This window comes from Antennarius striatus, chromosome 6 (assembly GCF_040054535.1).
Source record: "Antennarius striatus isolate MH-2024 chromosome 6, ASM4005453v1, whole genome shotgun sequence".
In the NCBI taxonomy this organism is placed as follows: domain Eukaryota; kingdom Metazoa; phylum Chordata; class Actinopteri; order Lophiiformes; family Antennariidae; genus Antennarius; species Antennarius striatus.
The window spans coordinates 10,057,503-10,077,637 of NC_090781.1; the positions used below are offsets into that span (position 1 = coordinate 10,057,503).

The following is a 20,135-nucleotide window of genomic DNA, read 5'->3' on the forward strand; positions in this document are numbered from 1 at the left end:
GTTTGACGGAGCCAAAACGGCTCCGTAAGTGAGAGACATGGACAAATGTGAAGACCAGAGCTAACTCTACTAGGGGCCCCATCTTCCGGGTAGACGCCAGCCAAAACTGTACACAACAAAAAGTTTGTTTTCTTGTGTACAGTGTGTTTGCATTATATGTCAATGGACATTAAACAGAAAATAGAGTATATTTTATCGTGACAACTGTTTATTTAATTCCACAATGCTCTCAGGAGCTCTTGTTCACGTGATTCCTTCTGGCAGATGCGCAGTGATTGGTTGGGCGCTTGATTGACAGGTAGTGGGTGGAGTTAAAGAGTGTGACAGCGTGAGGTATTCAAGTGAGCTTATTCAAATATATAGGTGGGGGAGATATACAGTATACACACACATATAGTACAGTGTGTCTATATACAGGCAACCCTCGGTTTCCAACAATAATTCGTTCTGGAAGCCTGTTCGAATACCGATTTGTTTGAATTCAAAATACTTTTTTCCCGTTACAAATAATGTAAATGGTCTTAATCTGCTCCAAGATCTTTTTTCAACATAATATCCATTCATTTTCTGCTGCTGTATCATTGTACTATATGCTATTTCATAATGTCATTTATATATCAAATTGTATAGTAATGAAACATACCAAAGAAATGCAAAAGAAAGAAGCAAACACGAGAAAGATAGAAAGAAAGAAAAAATCAACGTAATCAGGTTTGCCTAAGGTAAGAGTTACCGTCGTCTTTTGGACAGAAGTTTACGGTACCGTAACTCGTATCATAGGCAATGGAACGCAAATTAAGTGAAAAATTATTGAATACAGTAAACTAAAATAAAAAGCACATTACAGTTAAAGCATAACAACAATAAAGATAATAATTTTTACATTTGTGGTGGTGAGCAGCTGGCATACGTGAATGTTGGAGAGGGAGAGGAGGAGGATGGATGTTACTGCGTTTGTTTTGCGTTCAACTTCCAAATTTTGTTTGAATTCTTAAGACCAAAAAATTCCGAATTTTTTGGTCGAATTCCAATTTGTTCGATGTCTAAAGCATTCGAAAATCAAGGTTTTGCTTGTATATTAATATACAGTATGTTTGTGTGTGTGTGTGTGTGTGTGTGTGTGTGTGTGTGTGTGTGTGTGTTTGTTGTATCATGTAACATAAACATATAATCATGGAGAGTACAGTTACGTGTACATTCGCTGCTCCAGGCACCACGCTGGAGCCACTGAACTGTTCAATAAGCAAAAAGTTACTTTTTTGATTTATAAAGTATTAACGTTATTTGCCTCCAAAAATATAATAAAAGTTTAAGAATTTGAAAAAAATGACAAAATGTTTAGGTCTGTGTAGTGTCAGAAAACATCATTACACACATTATTACTGTGCAAAGTCCTCTGTGTCAGGTCTGAGGCAGCCTGCATGCGTCAGGCGTTCCATCGTGTTGCGTCTCCACACCCGGGCCGCGGCGCTCCTCTGACACTCGTAGGTCTAGGAACAGTCTGCACAGAAACCAATTCTCACTAACTGAGAATATTGGCTATTGAAACTGTGTGGAGTATGCAGCAGCATACAATCCTAGAATAGCACTCCGTAGAGCAAAAACCTCTGCCAAGTCCAGACCCTCTCCTCTAATTGTAGTCAGATCAAAGGTCAAAGCCCGCTAACTGAAGGTACCTGAATCTGTAACTGTCGGCCAGATAAATCTGGTAATCTGGATTTTATTTTTAATCTACAACAGATTCTACGTAGTCGGCGATAAAATCAGCAGAATAAATTAATAAACTAACAGATTTCTTTGAAATGCTAGAAAAGTCCCCGTTCAGTTTTTGGTGTGAGTCCTGATCAAAACAGACAGTCCTGAAAAGGGGGAAATTGCTGTTGTTGTTGTTGTTTTCATTATTATTGTTTCATTCGGCTTTGTGAGATGATCTGTAAATCTTTATGAAAGTAACGGCAGTAGCTCAGTCCACTGGGACCGGAAGGTGGTCGGTTCAAGACCGACATGGACCAAAAAGTTTGGAGCGTGAACTTTGAGTGGAGAGGTTTCCGTTCACCTCCTGGGTGCTGCCACGGTGCCCTTGAGCACATCACCATCCAACCAACAAGTTGCAATGCAAAGTAGCTGCCTGCTCTAACATCACCTGTGTGTGCAGGTGCCTGTACATTTAAACATGTGTGAAAATATTAAAAACAAAACAAAATGTATTTCTTCATTCTTCCTCTTCGTAAAAGAAAACACATGCATGCTTAGGGTGTGTACAATTCGGTGCAGATCCAAATGTGAATTCTAATCCCTTCAGATTTTATTAACCCAGAAATCTTGAATTATGATCAGAGGCCCTGTGAGTTACACTTCAGATTAGACTGGATTAAAGGGAACTGAAAGGCTTCAGTGAAGCTCTGCTGGCTTCCAGAATAATGATTCAGAATGAGGCCTGTGAATCAGGCCAGTGTTTCCTTCTTCCTCTCCATCAGGCCCGACGCGACCTGCATTCATGTCGGCTCCGGCCCCGTCCTCCGGGCCGCCGCCGCCGGCGGTGGTGGCGGTGGTGGTGGTGGTGGTGGTGGAGCGGACAGAGGAGACCCGCCATTTCCCCTCGTCGGTGGTCTCCGTTTCTTTAAAGGGAGCAGCGGCAGGAGGAGGAGGAGGAGGAGGAGGAGCGATGGAGGCAGGCAGGAGGAGGGACGCAGGGCTCTGGTGTGCCACATCGGGATGAGAGCGACACAGGGACCCGGGCGAGTGAGTCAGCACCGCTACCACGGCATCGGCCCCGTCTGAGCGGAGCGAACGAGGAAGAACCGAGCTGACATTTTTATTTATTTATTTTTTAACCTGATTCATTAATTCCGCCTTCCTTCTTCTGGTTCTCCTCCTGGTCAGCCACAGCCTAGTTTAGCTTTTTTTTTTTCTTCCACTAAAGGGGGTAAAAGAAGTGTTTTTCTTCCGGGGGGGGTGGGGGGTCCGATAAGGCTACGGACGAGGAGGAGGAGGTCTGATTGTCTGAAGCTCCGACCCGGAGACGAAGCCACACCGAGCGGATCCTTGCGGTCGCATCGAGCGGAGCGATGATGTCGGGGCAGAGCATTACGGACCGGATAACTGCAGCCCAGCACAGTGTAACGGGATCCGCCGTGTCCAAAACAGTATGCAAGGCCACCACTCACGAAGTTATGGGCCCGAAAAAGAAGCATTTGGATTGTGAGTATCTTGTTTAAAATTGATATTTCACCTTCTTCTTTTTATTTATTTATTTAAAAACCAGCTAAACCTCCGCAGCTGAAACAACGTCCGAGCGGCTATGGCGGTGGCGACCAGGCCGCAAAGCCTCACGACAGGCTACATGCTAAAGCTACTCATGTCGTGGGAGATTATACTGTTAAAAAACATCAAATAGGCCTTATTGATAACTAATTTAGACTTTATAGAGACTTATTTTAAATATCCAAGGCTTTAATATGACCTAGAAATAATATCTTCATTTTCTACGAGTCGTTGTCAAAACTAGCTTGTTTGGTTTTGTTCACCCGCTCTCACGTCTGTCTCGATCCTCCTTCATTTACGGCTCACATTTTGAACCCACAGAGCAATAAATCAGGTTAAACATTTATTCGACGGGCAGCTGACAGGAACTGTAACTCAGTGTGTCGGTGCAGTCTCAGGCCATTCACAGGAATGCTTCCATCTCCCATCTTGGTGCACCTGCAAGCAGCACAAGCGTGTGTTTGAGCTCGGTGCTGGGGCTCTGGGACACCTGCTGTCTGGTGTGTGTGTGGATTTAGACACAATGAGGTGACAGTGTGTGATGGAGAAACCCATAGTGACATTAGTGTTGGACATCACATAAACCTCTATGTTCTTATTCACTAGTCTGATGCACAAGAGGAGGAGGAAGAGGAGATGCAGCAGTGCTAGTTTTTTCTGGGCATTGATCTGCGCTTGTAAATGCATGATGGCAGTAATGAAAGTGGTTTTATGCAGGTCCTCTAAGAGGAGATAGTTGTGAGCTGTATTTATTCAGTCATGATGATGCTGATTTACAGCAAAGTCCCATTTTATGGTTATGTGTGGTGTTTTCACTTGATCTTGGTATTGCAGGTTCCACACCTGCTGTTCAGGGACTCCCCCGAGGTGAGGTGTGTGATGGTAGTATGGATGTTACAGAGGAAGAACAGGGGGTCATTGTCTGAGCCAGCAGCGGAGGGGGTAAATCCGATGAGTCAGTCTCGATTTCGGAGTAGGTCAGGTGGGGTGTTCTGACATTTCCATGATGAGATATATGTGAAACCAAAAAATGGGTGCTAGTGTAAGAGGACGAAAACGTCTTCAAATTTGAGCGACGATACCACTTTTAATAGTTGTGCGTATCAACACTTTGCTTCTGTTTGAACTTAGCAAGCCCCCCCACGTTTCATTGGAAAGAAATCATGGATCTGTGTCTCCTCACTAAAGGGGGCATCTAGGGTAACTCTTGTTGCCTCCATTCTTTTATACAATCATCTCGTCGTTGTATGGATTTGCTGGAGTCAATCCCAGCTGGCTATGGGTGAGAGGAGGGGTACACCTTGGATTAGATGCCAGCTCATTGCGGGGCTGCATGAAAGACAATCAACTATTCACACTCACACTGTACAGACACATGCATACATAAACACACACACTGCAGAAAATTTGGTGTTATCAATTCAACTAGCTGCACGGTTTTGGAGGTGTAAGGAAGCCGGGGAACCCTCGCAGACACGGGGAGAACATGCAAACCCTGTATAGACAGAAATCGAACCTGGAACCTTCTTGCTGTCAGCGATCCCATCCTGCGCTACCCATAGTACTGCTCATATTTGCACATATATACATTTATAAATATGTAAAAATTGCTTTTCTCTATATGAAAACAATATCTGTTTTCCACCATTTAATGGTTGACAGGTGCTTTGGTAATAACAGTATCTGGTTGCTCTTATCCAACAATGAGTGGAGAATAAAAATAGCCTTGGGCTCACTGATTATTCTACTCTGAGGTTCTTAACTTTTCAGTGACCATCTTTGATCATTTAGTGGTACTGCCTAAATCCACAGCTTCACTGTGGATGCTTTTTAGTTTTAAGCCAAATGGTAACTTAAAGGTGGTGAGAAGTCAAGCTTGCAGCACAAGGTAGAGATCTAAGTCACTCGAGTCGTTTTCTTTCAGCACTGTTTCTTTTGATGTCAACTTGACTAATTTCAGTAATAATTAGGGAACACATTACTCTCATTTGTTGATCAATAGAATCAAAAACTCCACATGGACCGTTCATGGAAACTTAATTATCTTTGATTAGCGCTACAAAAGCTTTGGTATGTATTGTCTAGGCATTAAGCACGGTCCTACACACAATCAGTGTGGCTAAAGTATTGTAATCATGATATTATAAACTGGCACTCAGTGGAGAGCATACATCGTTATTAAATGATTTCATAATCCAAAGTCCAACAGAGTCTGTGTAATGTCAAAATGGCTGCCATCAGGGCTCTGTGGCTGTTAAAGGAAATGGGAACAAAGGAAAAATTGATTTAACCCCTTTTCTGGATCCACACCAAAAAGTGATAATATAGCACATGTCACCTCTTTCTCCTAGATTCTAGGTTATACATCAGTGGTTTATTACAAAAAACGCAGTTACAGAAAAATTTACTTGAAATGGTCATTAACTAGAAGAAAAAATCTTGAATGTGCTTTCAAATGACCAACCCTTCTGCCCAATTCCATAGTTTAGATCTAAAAGCCTTCATTATGGCCTTCATTAGTATTTGTGTAAACCTAGCCAACAGACACGGTTGAGAACATGCTCTTCTGTTCTAACGTTAAATTTCACATAATGATTATACTGCTGTTTCTATAATTCCAAAGACTAGACAGCATTCAGACCACAATCCTCTGTCAAGGCATCTGTTTTCTCTCTGAAGCTCAGTTCTTTTGATGTACATCCACACGTCAATCTCCTTCTAAAAAAATCTGTAATGGAGCTCATCTTCACTTGTCTATCTAATGAACATCTTGAGCAGGCAGTGACTCAGTGCATTGTGGGTAACGATACACCAAAATGGAACTGATCGTGGACCTGGACCTTACCCCATCAGTCCAAGTTTGTACAAAACGTCCTCAGTAATGGTTCAACCATACAGGTGGACAGATTATGTAAGAAGTATTACCTCTTTTGCAGAGGTACTGAACAGGATTTTGCATAAAATGTTCTTATGAATAAAAAGCCTTTTTTCAGACAAAATCTTCATTGATTTGCTGAAAGCCTCCATGGTGATTCTTTCTGCAGTGTTCTGTTGAGCACAATCATGCTACAGCACGACTCTTACATGAACGGATTTGTGTTGCATGAGTTGACAAGACAAGAAATTGTCAGCCAGTGAATATTTGACTGTCTGATTAATACATGACAATGCTCAGTGTACCCTCCTCCCCCATAGTCATCCTCCTCCTTCCTCCTCCCAGCCTGTCTCCTTTCTATCATTGTCGTCATCTTCATCGTGTCAGGGTAGTTCTAGAGCCATGCATACTGACAGCTGCTGCTTATCTCAAAGGTTATCCTGTCCTACTTAAAGTCCCCGCCTTTTGAGAAGTCAGATATGGGCCAGAAGGGGAGACCCAGTTCCTCCATCAGACCGATCGGTGCTGTGAACGGCAGGTCATTAGCTCTGCTGCATCATTTATCCAACATATGCACGAACAAATGAGCAGAGAATGTGGGACAGAATAAGTGGTCGACATCTCAATGCTGTGCACTTCAGCTTTGTCTGTTTTAAAGGTTGTTTTATTGTCATAAACAATTTAAATGATGAGCATCAGTGTGAGGTCGCTGCTTTGGTGCCCTGATTACGTTGCCATTCTAAAGTAATGAATTACTGTTTTAATTGTGGAAGTCTTTGGTAAAAAAAATTATTGTTTTAACATGTTGTTGTCCTACTTGACATGCGATGTTTGTGATTGTTTTGATTAGAGTTGAAATCATGTCAGATGTTAGTTTTGCAAATTTTGGTGATTAAAGACATAATTTCAAAGGAATAAAGAATAGGGGTCACATTGATGCACTAACAGAACTGATATTTAGCCTTAGAACTGATATTTAGCAATAAGGCTGTCATACCAATTTGGCATTATAATATAAAGCATATCAGTAAATTTGAAGGAAACACCTTCCCTGTGTGTTAGACAACTACTGTTGGTCCTCGCTGTAGTGCTGGGGCCACATGTCCCTGGAGTCCATCTACTGAATACTTTCATATCACGGGGGCTTATCAGCCCATTCATTTAACAGACCAGTCTAAAAGAATTTAGCTCTTTTAACTCAATCTTGCCCATAATTCTCTTCTTCTCTCTGCAATTCATTGTGTGATTCTGCTTTTCATCAACTATGCTCATATTTAACCAAACCAGTTCCAATCCTAATTCATTTCAGTTGCTTTTAGGTTTGGTTTTATAATTAATTCTTAAGGTTTGGGACTTTGACCTGTTACCTGTTTCTGTACCTCAAGTCATAAATCGCTGACATCAGTCTTTGGCCTCCCTCATGATCATTATTGGTGCTCTGATCCTGTAAGAAGGGTAGCACCAGCAGCGCTAACACAGTGAGCCTCAGTGATGGTGTTACCGTTTCTAATCAGCCAGTATTTTATGATATGGCCGATGAAAGCAAAACAAAAGAGATTAGTGATGAGCAGTGTGTCCGGAGACAGGCGTTGAACTTAACCAGCAAACTGTGACCAGTGTTTGCCATGTTCTGCTGCTGGCTGTTTGGCTGCATTTTGATTTATGTGATCATGACTTTATACTAACAAATAGCATATCATGAGTCCCTTTAATTGATGAAGTGATCAATGAAATAGGATTTTCTGCTGTTCTTCCTTTCTGCATGTCTCCTGAAATTACATAGAACGTATATTACCCAAGTGTTTAATTTTCTTTCATTTCTGAAAGAAAAGGCTCTAATCTTTCTGCAGCAATGTGTGAAGTGAAAATTTGAGGCATTAGTTGATAATAATAATAATAATAATATAATAATGAATTAGATTTATATAGCTCTTTTCTAGGCACTTAAAGATGCTTTACAATGGATCCATTATTCATGCACTCCTCATTCGTTCTTGGTGATGGTAAACTACATGTGTAGTCACAGCTGCCCTTGGGGCAGACTAACGGAAACATGGCAGTCAGTCCGCGCCAACGGCCTTTCTGATCACCACCAGAACAATCACACACATTCACACACCATCGAGTCACTCACTGGTTGTTATAAGTGTTATATATGTAAGAAATCTCTTTTGGAAACATGTGGGTGAATAAAATAGCAGATAAATGTCACTATTTTTAGAAAATGTGAGAGGGGCTAAGCTAAAATTGGACATAGTGACTCAGGATTACCTGTTACTTCATGCTTCGTGTGTGCACATGGTGAGTGTTACAACAGTCCTTTTTTAAAGAAAAAAAAAATCAAACATAATTATATTAAAATCCCACAGGAGAAACATGCAAGCCCACATATGAGACATGAAGAAGCAGATGATCGGATCAGTCTCTTCCTGGCATCCTTTTGGTCATGAGTCACATCTGCTCTTGTTAGAGGGATGGCATAGAAGAAACTTACCAATCTCCACATATAATAATTTATTTTTATGAAAAATAGGTATTCTGCTGCTATATCGATCAGCTGAACTGTTGGATCTTTTGACTTCTTTTGTTTTGTTTTCAGATTTGATCCACTGCACCAACGAGATGAATGTGAACATTCCTCAACTGGCCGACTCGCTGTTTGAGCGAACCACCAACACCAGCTGGGTGGTTGTGTTTAAGTCGCTGATCACCACACACCATCTCATGGTGTACGGCAACGAGGTGACAGCAGACCTCATTACTGAGCATTAAATGATCTGTTTTTTTAAAGTGTGGTGATATTAAACCACTTTCCTTTTCCTGCAGCGCTTTGTCCAGTACTTGGCTTCAAGGAACACACTATTCAACCTCAGTAATTTCTTGGACAAAAGTGGTTTACAAGGTAATCATTTGATTGTTTCTGAGTCATGCGTATTTTATGCTTCGTTTAAAAGAAGGGGAAAAAAAAGTAATTCCTCCTCCTGTTTGGAATTTCAGGATATGACATGTCTACATTCATCAGGAGGTATAGTCGATATCTGAATGAGAAAGCGGTTTCATACAGACAGGTAGCCTTTGACTTCACAAAAGTTAAACGTGGGTAAGAGCAGTTTTTGTTTTTTTGCAATAAGACTGTAAAATGCTTTTTTTTTCTTTTTCAAACCATTTCAAATAAAGAATAAAGTTCGGCAGTACTATATTTAATATCTATTTGCTGCTCTTTCTCCACTTCCCCTCCCAATTCTCCCTTCTGTCCATGTGTCCCCCCCAGAGTGGACGGGGTGATGAGAACTATGAATACAGAGAAGCTGCTCAAGACCATCCCCATCATTCAGAACCAGATGGACGCCCTCCTCGATTTCAATGTGAGTTGAAGGTGAAGTCTCCCACAGCTCTGCTGCTTGTGGAGTGAAAGGCTAGCTTCTCTGGAGTTCACAGATTGAGCTGAGGGTGCAGCTATCTAACTTCACACACACACATACACACACATACAGCCATGTTTGTCAACAAAATTGATGCTCTGGAGGTGTAAGATAAATGTGTTGGTTGATTGCTTTCCTTAAGGTCAATGCCAACGAGCTGACTAATGGAGTCATCAATGCCGCCTTCATGCTCCTCTTTAAGGACTCGATCAGGCTTTTTGCTGCTTACAATGAAGGCATTATCAACCTGCTTGGTAGGATTTTCAAGGATCACTTCCACCTTCAGCCTTGTCTTTGTTTCTTGTTCTTTTTGCGGGTGTTGATTCAAGTGTTTTGTGTTGTTTTTTTAACAGAGAAGTACTTTGACATGAAAAAGACTCAGTGTAAGGAGGGCTTGGATATTTACAAGAAGTTTCTCACCCGAATGACTCGAATATCAGAGTTCCTCAAAGTAGCAGAGGTACATTGCATTCATTACTTCTCAGGTTTTCTGAACTGTCTTTGTGTTGCAGAGACATGACTTTAACTTTGGTTCCACTCTTGTTTCAACAGCAGGTGGGCATCGATCGCGGAGACATTCCAGACCTTTCACAGGTATGCACTGACCTTCATAAGCAATCTGAATATGGGTTGCCACTCTATTAGGAAGACCTTTCTTGCTTTCTTTCTCTTCTTTCCAATTCTAACTGCTCTTTTTTTCACTAGCTTTTTTGTCTGTACAATTTAAAGTATCATTCTCCCGACACCAATGTTTAAAATGAAATGCTCTGCATGATTTCCCTCTCGAGAGCATGTCTACCAGAGGTTTTCTTCTCCTGTTTCTTGTCCTTTTTCTTTCTCTTCTTCTGCCTTTTTCTTCTCACCCTTCCCTACTCTTTGTCCTTCTTTCCACAGTAAATAAAGGTGTTTTAAAGGAAGTGCTATAGATGCAATTCTCAGTAAATATGCATAGTGACAGTTAGATGTTTTTAATTAAAAAATAAACTGCACATACTATTGTGCTGTGCTGTGGGGACCAATTTTACATCAATATTTTATACGTAGCGAAATGCAGCAAAAAAGCATTGTCTAACTGTCACCACCTTTATATTCTGTATCTTCCCCTTTCCACTTCAGTTCACAGTTTGTGTAAGTACTTTCATTTCACTCTACTTCAGTGTGTGTGACTTGCCTCAGTGTTGTCTTTTTGCATGCCTCTGCTCTGACTCTCTCCTCCATTGTGGTGAAAACCAGTCGAAGGAAAAACCGCTCGCTGTGGTAAATGCAGTTCACTGTAGTCATGTTAGTGAGGTGTGAACCTATTGTGTAGTTGATCGACTGTAACATGGCTGCCCGGTTGTGCTTAGACACGGCCAATTCAACACAGTCCAGGTTGTTGAAAGCGCCGTGGTGCGGTACGTCATCAGCTCTCATCCGACGTAGCCTCTCAGCTGGAATGCAGTCATTTTCCAGTGGTGGGTAACCCCGTAGCCAGAAGATAGCTCCATGAAGTTGTGACAGCACAATCCAATCCAATTTGCGGTCTGCAACAGTGTATTTCACCTTGGTCTTCTGCATCAGTCTCGGTTGCCCACCACTGTCCTTTTTTATGGTTACTTTTGTTCGTGCAAAAGTCCCTGTATACCTGACTGTGTTTCTGTCATGACAGGCTCCCAGTAGCCTTCTTGAAGCTCTGGAGCAGCACTTGGCTTCTTTGGAGGGCAAGAAGGTCAAAGACTCCACTGCAGCCAGCAGGTGCTTCAATCCTTCCATCAGTATTTCTGAATTGCTCTCATCTTTTCCTCTTATTACAGAGATTTCCTTTTTCCATAATGCAAATCAAAGGGCTTTACAGATGATTGACAAGCTGATAATAGGACAGAACAAATGTGAACAGCTGACTAGATGACAACCAATTAAATAGGAGAAAAAAAATCAATACTATATTCATTTGTGTATTTCCTGCAGGGCCAGCACTCTGTCAAACGCAGTCTCGTCTCTGGCCAGCACAGGCATGTCCTTCACCAAAGTGGATGAGCGGGAGAAGCAGGCAGCGCTCGAAGAGGAACAGGCTCGACTCAAAGCCCTGAAGGTGGCTGTACCATTTCACACAAAAAAAAAAGGAGAGAGAGAAATCAAATGTCAACTTAATCCTGAGCATGTGAATACATGAAGCCATTGTGTCTGCTGTCCTGGTGTTTGAACGTAACCCTGTTCCTCAGGAGCAGAGGCTCAAGGAGCTGTCCAAGAGGCCCTCCTTTTCCACCACTGACACATCACCGATCTCCACCACCGGGGGCACTATCACCACAGCACCAGCCATCGACCTCTTCTCTACACCCAGCTCCTCCAACGGGTACTGCTTAGATCTGTGTTTACACACTTCCAGCTATTTGGACACATCCAGCAGTTACAGAAGTCTTTTTTTCTGTCCATCTGATGAAGGCTAATCCAATATTCAGTGTTTCTGACCTATGTCAGCTCCTGAATAAAGGCTCACTTTGTTCACCAGTTTGCTAGTTCTGCTGCAGTGGTGTACACCCGGTATTAAACAGTGTATAGGGTGTTTTGTTTGGGAGAGATGACTCAGCTGCATCAGTGGAGGCGTAAGCCCGATGGTTAACACAGAACTAAAGCTTCATAAATATGAAGGGAGGGAAAGATTTGGGCGATAATTCTGTTTTCTTCTTTCATGTTGAGATCAATACATTTAAAGCATATTTTTTCATTTGTCTTTGAGGACCATAAATGTATGCATTCTCTAGTGACTTGTTCCAACTCTTCTCTTGAAGTGTTGTTAAAGAAAATGGAAAAAAAAAATGAAGCACAGAAAGGACACTGGTAAAGACATTGATTTTTCTAGGCAGACCAGAATCAGCTGCTTTGGTTGAGTTTGTTTTTCAGTGTTTTGTACAGAAATTGGATAAAGGTGTTTTTATGTGTTCTGTTTGCAGGGCTGTAAAGATGGAGAGTGATCTGTTTGACCTGCAGTCAACTTTCCAGCCCTCCATGCAGTCAGGCTCGACAGGGCTTCCAGTTGCAACAGCGTGGGCAGGTAAAGAGCTCCTCCAACATCCCAACATCTGTGTTTCTGGACTATGGTGACCTTCTGTGCATGCTTTCCTTCTCTTTTTGTCTGACTCTCATGCCCAGCTCTTCCTTTCCTCATTTTTTTGTCTTTCCTCTCTCTCTCCTCTGCCTGCCTAGATCCTTTTACCTCTACTGAAGCTGGAGATGATTCCATGCCAAATCTTAACCCTTTCCTCTCAAAGCTCGTTGTAGATGCTACTCACTTACCTGTCGTGTCTTCAGACGGTGTTAGCTTTTCCTCTAGGACATCTGGTCATGAAATGTTTGGTGGTAACGACTCATTTTGTTCCTCTTCTAAAGTCTTGTCTTGTTCATTTATCTGTAGTCACTAGTAAGCATGACAGACCTGCATGATCACTGTATAAATGTTTAGGTGTTGTTCTCTCTGTCTGTGCAGTGCATTATAGTTCATACCAAGCTGAAGTTGTGGTATTATTGTAGCGAGACACTTTAGAGGCCGTCCATTCATTTTGCTTTACAGCTACCTCTCATCATTTTCTCTTGGTGAACAGTTTGGTGTTGCATTGTAATACAAAGATGCCAGAACTTTAAATTGAAACCTGTTCTTCTTTTACCAACACTATTTTTGATTCTCCAGATCGTTACAATCCCTTTATTGACACAAACTCGTCCGTTTCAACCAATTACAAACGCACAGTGCGGATAGAACACTCCATCTCAGGTACTACGATGGTTCACCATCTCAGCCTATGTTTCCTGAGCCCTGGAAAACATAGGCTCTTATGCAATACCCCCAGGGGTCTGTTATTTTGATGTTTATGGTAGATTTGTGGACGTGAAGTAATACTAAAGGAAAGGTTTGACATTTTGGGAAATGCACTTATTATATCTGGACTACAATATGCTGTTTGTAGGCCACTGCTGCGCCTTTGTTCATGCCTCACAATCAGTACACATATTACAAAGACATCAGTTGGGGTCACTTTTGTTAGAAGAGAAAGCCCAGTCAGTGTTAGACTGAACATAGTAAGCTGGTGATACAGCAGAATGGGGTGTGGGGTTGATGTTTGGGTGATTCATGTGCACCACCCATAGCTACAATTTAAAAGCAGTCAGTGGGAGTTAGCAGACAGTCTGTGACCAGAGGACGTGATCAACCCCATCTAAAATAAGAGTTAGTATTTGATATCAAGTTATCTTGTTGCTTGAAAAGTGCTGCTTGATACTTTGATGGAAAAGTCTCACTAGATGTGACTGTGTTTAGTGAGAATCTGATAGGATGGAGCGCAGTAATGTCAACATGTTTGTTCAGTGTAAACAATTACACTGCATAAACACGAGTACATGATCTCTAGAACACAAAAAACATTGCTGAGATTCACGAAATAAGTCTGAAGTTTCATAATGGATTTTCCTAAAATAAAAGTTGTACTGGCTTTTTCCCCCTGCTGCTGCTCTTTATGCTAAGATGAGCTAAGCTAACCAGCTGATGACTGATTTGACGTTCATCTTTGTCATCTAATTCTCAGAGACAGGGAGGAAGTATTTCCCAAAATGTCAACACTGTTCTTGAAATGACTTTTTTTGATATCTGCAATATTGTTCATGAATATTTTACCCTTCGGCAACATTTTAATCCCTCTCTTTACTTAAAGCGCCAAGAATTTAACATCCACAAAGTTGTTAGCTGTCTTCTTCCTGCCTGTATTGCTTTCATTTTCCTACTTTTTCTCTGACCGGAACTTGAAATGCTTTTTCTTTTCTTTCTTTCTTTTTTTGCTCTCTTCTTCTTGCTCCTCTTTGTCTTCCTGTTTCCTGTGGTGTGTCAGACTCCTTCTGTGGTCCAGTATCCACTGCCCAGCACCTCCCACACCAGGCTCCTTTCCCCACAGAGCCCTCTACTGTAGCAGGTCTATTTAGAGGTAGAGTACTGAAGACTGTCTCCTTAGCACTCGTGACCGTACATTGATGGCAGTTAAAGTAAAGATCGATTGATGTATTGACACTGTACTTACACATTTGGGCCAGAAACCAAAAGTCTTGGCAGTGGTCAGTTTGGATATTAATTTCACTTTTTGCAACTTTGTGCCAACTGCAGCCATCTACTTTCTCATCCGTTAGGATACTCAACCCCACAGCCTCCCCCAAAGCAGTCAGGGGGGCTGCAGGTGGACTTCGAGTCAGTCTTTGGAACCAAAGCGACAAGCAGCAACAGTCTCAATTCTGAAGGTGAGAGTTTTTGAGTTTAGGTTAACACGCAGTAGATTTCCACGGTTATGTATGTGTTCTTCCCCAGGTTCAAACCCCGGCCTCTGTAGCCCTAAGGGGGCACAAGCCAGTGGCAACGGAAGGCCGGTCCCAAGCCTGGATAAAAAAAAATTCACAAACTGTGACTAACAGTGGTAGTGGTGGACTTCTAAATCTGTTTAAATGCATTAATAATAATAATACTATGAGATAAATTAAGTGATTTGTAAATTGTATTTTTAGGTTTCTTTTACCTTTGTCTGTTTGTGTCTCGTCAGATACTGTTGGGGGGATCCTTAAACCGACTCTCGCCGGCTCCAACCAGCCATGCAGTCAGCAGCCAGAGAAGCTGGTGTCAGATGACCTTGACTCCTCCCTGGCCAACCTTGTTGGCAGTGAGTGTGATTCTCTTAGCGCCAATAATAATTAAAGCATGGGTTCATTAAGGCTCAAACTGGCAAAGTATCTGTGGACAGACGTCTAGCACTTACCCTCCAATGAATTTTATTTTTCAGACCTTGGCATTGGGAACGGCACGATGAAAAAGTAAGGAATAATAATTTAACACACCCGCTCTGCTGGACAGAGGCAGCAGCAGCTGTGTGCTTTCAGGGCAATTACAAGCCGATGTGTCTTAATCTGCAGTGACATCCACTGGAGCCAGCCGGGGGAGAAGAGGATGACCGGCGGCACCAACTGGCAGCCCAAAGCGGCGCCGACTACGACCTGGAACCCTGTCTCTATGGTGACGCGCGCAGGCTTTTTCTCTGCAATCTTTGTGATTTCTGCTTTGCTTTGCCCGTCTTATTTCACTGGCATAACCGCAGTTGGTGCAAAATTATGTCATCATTAATGTTCGCTGGTCTGTCTGTGTTCTTTAGCCTCCATCAATCATGGCCTTCCCTGCCACCACACCTACGGGCATGATGGGATATGGCATGGTGAGTATACAGGCATGGATACAGTATGTGCACACGAAGAACAGACTGTGTGGCATCTTTTTGACTTTTTATCCGTTGTGGAGTAAAAATTTGTCGTATATTTATGTTGCTGATTCATGGTGGGTCATTCCTTTACTTTATAATCGCCCTTAATTCGTAATAGAATTAATAAAATGCGACTGGCTTAAGACTTTTAATAATCTTGTATATATTTAATTTGTGATGGCAGGCACAAGGCAGTCCTAATTATTTGCTTTTACATTCATAAAACCAGTACAGTGATCCCTCGTCCCTCGCGGTTAATGTGTTCCAGGACCACCTGCGAAAAATGAAATTCCGTGATATAGCGAGGAACTATTATTTATGGTAATTTAAACGTTTATGAACCCTCCTCACATGATATGAAACCACCTTCTATCTGTATTACCTTTTCCCATACTCTTATAGACTGTTTAAAACAATTTTGTGTTAAAGAGAAATGTTTCTTTAATATTACGGAAGTGCGCTGCGTTCCGAGCACACATGGATGCTGTCAGCTAATAGCATGTGCGTACGGTATCACATGATTACCTACTAAAAATCCACGATGTAGTGAAGCCGTGCATCTTGAAGCATAAACGAGCGAGAGATTCCTGTAAATCTCTGTTGCTGAAATACCTTCTTCCACCTCTGTGCTATACGCTGAAGCCTCCACAAATGGGCCCTATGGGGGTGATGAATCCACCCACCATGATATACTCCCAGCCGGTGATGAGGCCACCCAACCCCTTTGGCTCCGTGTCAAGTGCTCAGGTGGGTGCAGCGGTCCGATGCATCAGAACCATCATCAGGTTGAGTCCATCGTCTGTGATGTTTACCACAACTAGTCACTGTGAGCTTTGATGTCGTGTGAACGGTGCTAAAGATGATGACAGTTTTGACAGCAGATGCTTCACTCTCTCAAGCTGAAAAGAGCAAAAACTGTGAATCATCTCCCTTTTTGACTCCTTTGTTTTTCCTCAAACCTCTTTTTTATTAAGACTTCTTTCATCAGAGCTTCCCCAAACTAACCCCTCCCCCTTCCTCCGGTCTCCGTACTGACTCTCTGACTTCTCCTCTTGTCCTCCTACTTCCTGTATTTCTTCTTGAAATAGCCCTCCGCAGCCTCTAGTCCTTCCAGCCAGAGTCCTCTCCGAGCCCCAGGACAGGACCCGTTTGCTCACCTCTCTCTCAAGGATTTCTTGTAGAACGTCTCTTTAGGTACATCATGCTTATGCTTGCGGGGGCACCTGCATGTGTTGCATGTTCAGTGTTCATACCATTTTGTTTCTGATCAATGTGACATGTTTTTTTTTGTATCTTTCTCTGCTTCATAATAACTGATGTTGTGCTTGTCTTGACACTTAAACATTGCCATGCTCATTGATTATTGGCCATCAGATATCGGTGAAACCTGTTTTTCTCAGAGCCCTGCAGCCAGAATAAATTCAAATGCGTGTTTGCTGAGATCAAGCTGCTGTTGCTTACCATTTAAATTTTCCATTGTCACACAATGTACATTTCTTAACACAATCATACATTATTTATTGGCAGTCAGATTTCTATTTGTCTTGTATAAAAGCCTCAGTAATGGCAAGTTACCTGGATGGACTTGGTTTCCATTTGGTGGTGCCAAATGGAAACATCATTTGACACCACCAAATGATTTAAAATCAAGACAAAGGCGGAGGGAGACAGGTAACCATTCATGCACATATTCATACCATTCATCAGTTTACCGTTTACGACCTACATCGCACGCGCTAGAATTGAGAGATGAAGACATAGCTTCAGAGGAAAGCCAGTTAACCAAACATGCAAACTCCTCACTAAAGGCCCAGAACCTTCTCACTGGGGAGTTAAAGACCAAGATAATCACTTGTAGCTCAGATATACATGATAACCAGTGATGTAATAATAGTTCCGGGCCTATGTGCAACTTTTCTAAAAAAAAAATTTGGGTTATAATTCAGACTACTCCTTCAGTATTGGACTGCCTAAGTTCCAGTTAACCTAACTAAAGTCAAAGACTGACACGTGTGCTTCAGCTAGTTATGGCTGCTAAGACTCAGAGTGGGCAATGCTTTCATGGGGAAGTGTCATCTCAACTATTAATCATTTATATTTGCGTTTTAGGTATTTGCTTATGTTGTCTGTTGTCTGTCTTGCAGATGCAGTTCATGTAATTTGAAGAGCTTTTCTGGGAAGATGAAGCACTTAGCAGCAAACCTTTGTCCTTGTTGAAGTCTAATTCTACAGAGACACATCCACATACCCTGTAATACAGACAGAAAGAACACAACGGTGCAGCCACTTTCAAAGCATGGTAAACATGTCCCAACGAACATGGCGATAGCTCACACTGATTATTTTGTAACCCGTCTGAGACGCTGAGTGATGCTACTGTCTAAAACCCCTTTTTAAAGCGGATTTCTGCCCATTTTACAGTCCAGACTGTAAAGATAGTTCTGGGTGCTGAGAACCTTTGATGTTATGTATTTGGACATACCTGTACTGCTGTTGGATGTGAAGGCTTGATGTTCAGTGGGGATGGGATGGAAGCGGAGCCGGGGACCGGTCCTTCCATTTCCCGATCTGCTCATCAGTCACCCATTCTCTACAGTTATTTAACTGTCACCAAGTAGTGATGCTAATGCCGTTTACACCTGTTTAGTTTTTGTCTTTCTAACTGTGTTTACAGTAGACATTCCTTGTGTGTTATTTGTATTTATTTATGATTATTGGTTTAAGATTTGGGGAAAAAAATAATGTAAAATCTACAGTACATTGATCACCTGTGGGAGTGCTTCAGCATTAAACAAGGATCTCAGACTATCATTGAGAGGTAGAGTTAAAATTAGCTATTATATAAATTACACTTATTAAGCGGAATGATAGAGCACTAAATATTCTACCAGTTTTGTGTTAAGGACATTTTCTACTAGATGAAAGATTTCACAATCTCTACTGTACTAAATGCAGAGATTAGAATACGAGTCAGTCAACAGTATATAGTCGATTCTGTGCCTAGGGTTTTTTTGTTTTTGTTTTTTTGCAATGGATCGGTTTCCTGTCTTGTTTTAAAAAAAAAAAACACTTCACGAATCTGAAGCGTCACACTGGGTGGTGGGCTCCATTTGCTTTAAGCTTGGCATGCCATTGACTCACTGATCGTATTCAAGGCTGCCTTTACTCTGAATGTGAGAGTTGTCTTCATGTTGCACACATCTTTCCTCGGTGCAGCTCCTCAATGGAGTCTGGATGGGGGGGTGGGGGGACACAAAACTGAGGGTGTTTGCTTGCTAGTTAGCCTTCGATACGCTAAAGAGGAAAAGGGTCGTAGATTCGATGTAAAATAGGTGTATAAAAGATCCAGAAGACCTGAGTGGTGTGTTGGAGCGCTGTTGATCGGTGCTGTGTGTATATAAACCTTACTGATGTTTGACTTCAAAAGTGAAAGATGTATGAAATATGAAAGCAATTCAATCAAATTTGACTCTACCTAAGTTTGATTCAGGATTTTCTCTGCGTTTGTCTCCGCAGATTTTTTTCTTCTTCGTGTAATTAGAATGTGTAGCAATGACTGAAATCTTTTTTTTTTCTTTTACAAATAAAGAGCAGCTTCCACAACCTGTGCTGTGTTTTTATTCAAGGAGAATCATAAATCCATTGGATTTTACTTGGAATAAAGTCATGTCATGGATTTATGGGCAGTTTTTAACTTGCACTGTTGATCAAATCAGTAGATAGGATTTGTGTCATCTTAGAAAAAGTTGGTTCTTCCAGGTTCATAAATTGACAGTAATATCTCCTGCCTGAGACACTTTTGCTGGGTGCTGTCGTATCATCCCAGAAACCACAGCTCTTCATAACAATTCAGTGTTCGTCACCTGAATTTGGCATGAAGGCAGAATTGTACATGACAGCCAGTTCATAAAAATCTTGTGTCCCCACGTAAAATAAATTTGGCTTTAGTTAAAAAAAAAAAAAACACAAAACATGTCTATACATACTGGGATTAATAAAGTCTATCTATCAATCAGATACAAGAGGGGGCTCTTATTACTTCTAATTAAGTAGAATTCTATGCCTAACCAGTAGGGTGGTAAACACCACAACTTTTCTCCTGGGTCTTGCAGAGGATGTGTCATTTGAACTAAAATATTTCTGAGAGGATTTATGAAGATGAATTTCCAGTAATGCTGAAGTTTGGGACATGATGCAAATGGGTTTTTTTCTATAGTCTTGAACTTGACAGATGTAACCTTAGAACAATTTTAAACTGAATTGAGCTGAAATGGAGAACCAATCAACCAATCACTCTAGGAGACACCATGT

The 20,135-nt window shown here is 41.7% G+C and overlaps 1 protein-coding gene across 12 annotated transcripts; it reads left to right on the forward strand.

The window, feature by feature from the left end:
* Positions 1-2,704: 2,704 nt before the first annotated feature.
* Positions 2,705-19,427, forward strand: picalmb (phosphatidylinositol binding clathrin assembly protein b). 12 transcript variants are annotated; one of them, XM_068317148.1, is made up of 24 exons: positions 2,705-3,201; positions 8,739-8,881; positions 8,966-9,041; positions 9,137-9,239; positions 9,411-9,504; positions 9,704-9,815; positions 9,915-10,021; positions 10,114-10,155; positions 10,678-10,689; positions 11,210-11,295; positions 11,509-11,632; positions 11,763-11,896; positions 12,495-12,595; positions 12,694-12,900; positions 13,229-13,312; positions 14,421-14,513; positions 14,713-14,820; positions 15,117-15,233; positions 15,354-15,384; positions 15,484-15,583; positions 15,720-15,779; positions 16,467-16,571; positions 16,913-17,018; positions 17,969-19,427. In XM_068317148.1, the coding sequence occupies exons 1-23, from the start codon at positions 3,069-3,071 to the stop codon at positions 17,003-17,005; spliced, it is 2,265 nt and encodes a 754-aa protein (XP_068173249.1). In that variant the 5' UTR covers positions 2,705-3,068; the 3' UTR covers positions 17,006-17,018; positions 17,969-19,427. The 12 variants fall into 12 exon arrangements, with proteins under 12 accessions (XP_068173249.1, XP_068173250.1, XP_068173255.1 ...); XM_068317149.1 differs by having other exon boundaries at positions 11,769-11,896; XM_068317152.1 differs by having other exon boundaries at positions 2,706-3,201; positions 12,748-12,900.
* Positions 19,428-20,135: the final 708 nt, after the last annotated feature.

Excerpts from the sequence above, each read along its gene's own strand:
- picalmb (XM_068317148.1), top strand. The coding sequence starts at position 3,069 with ATGATGTCGGGGCAGAGCATTACGGACCGGATAACTGCAGCCCAGCAC. Across the intron at positions 9,240-9,410 it reads TTCACAAAAGTTAAACGTGG|AGTGGACGGGGTGATGAGAA; the intron begins GTAAGAGCAGTT and ends TGTCCCCCCCAG. Across the intron at positions 11,633-11,762 it reads CTCGACTCAAAGCCCTGAAG|GAGCAGAGGCTCAAGGAGCT; the intron begins GTGGCTGTACCA and ends CCTGTTCCTCAG.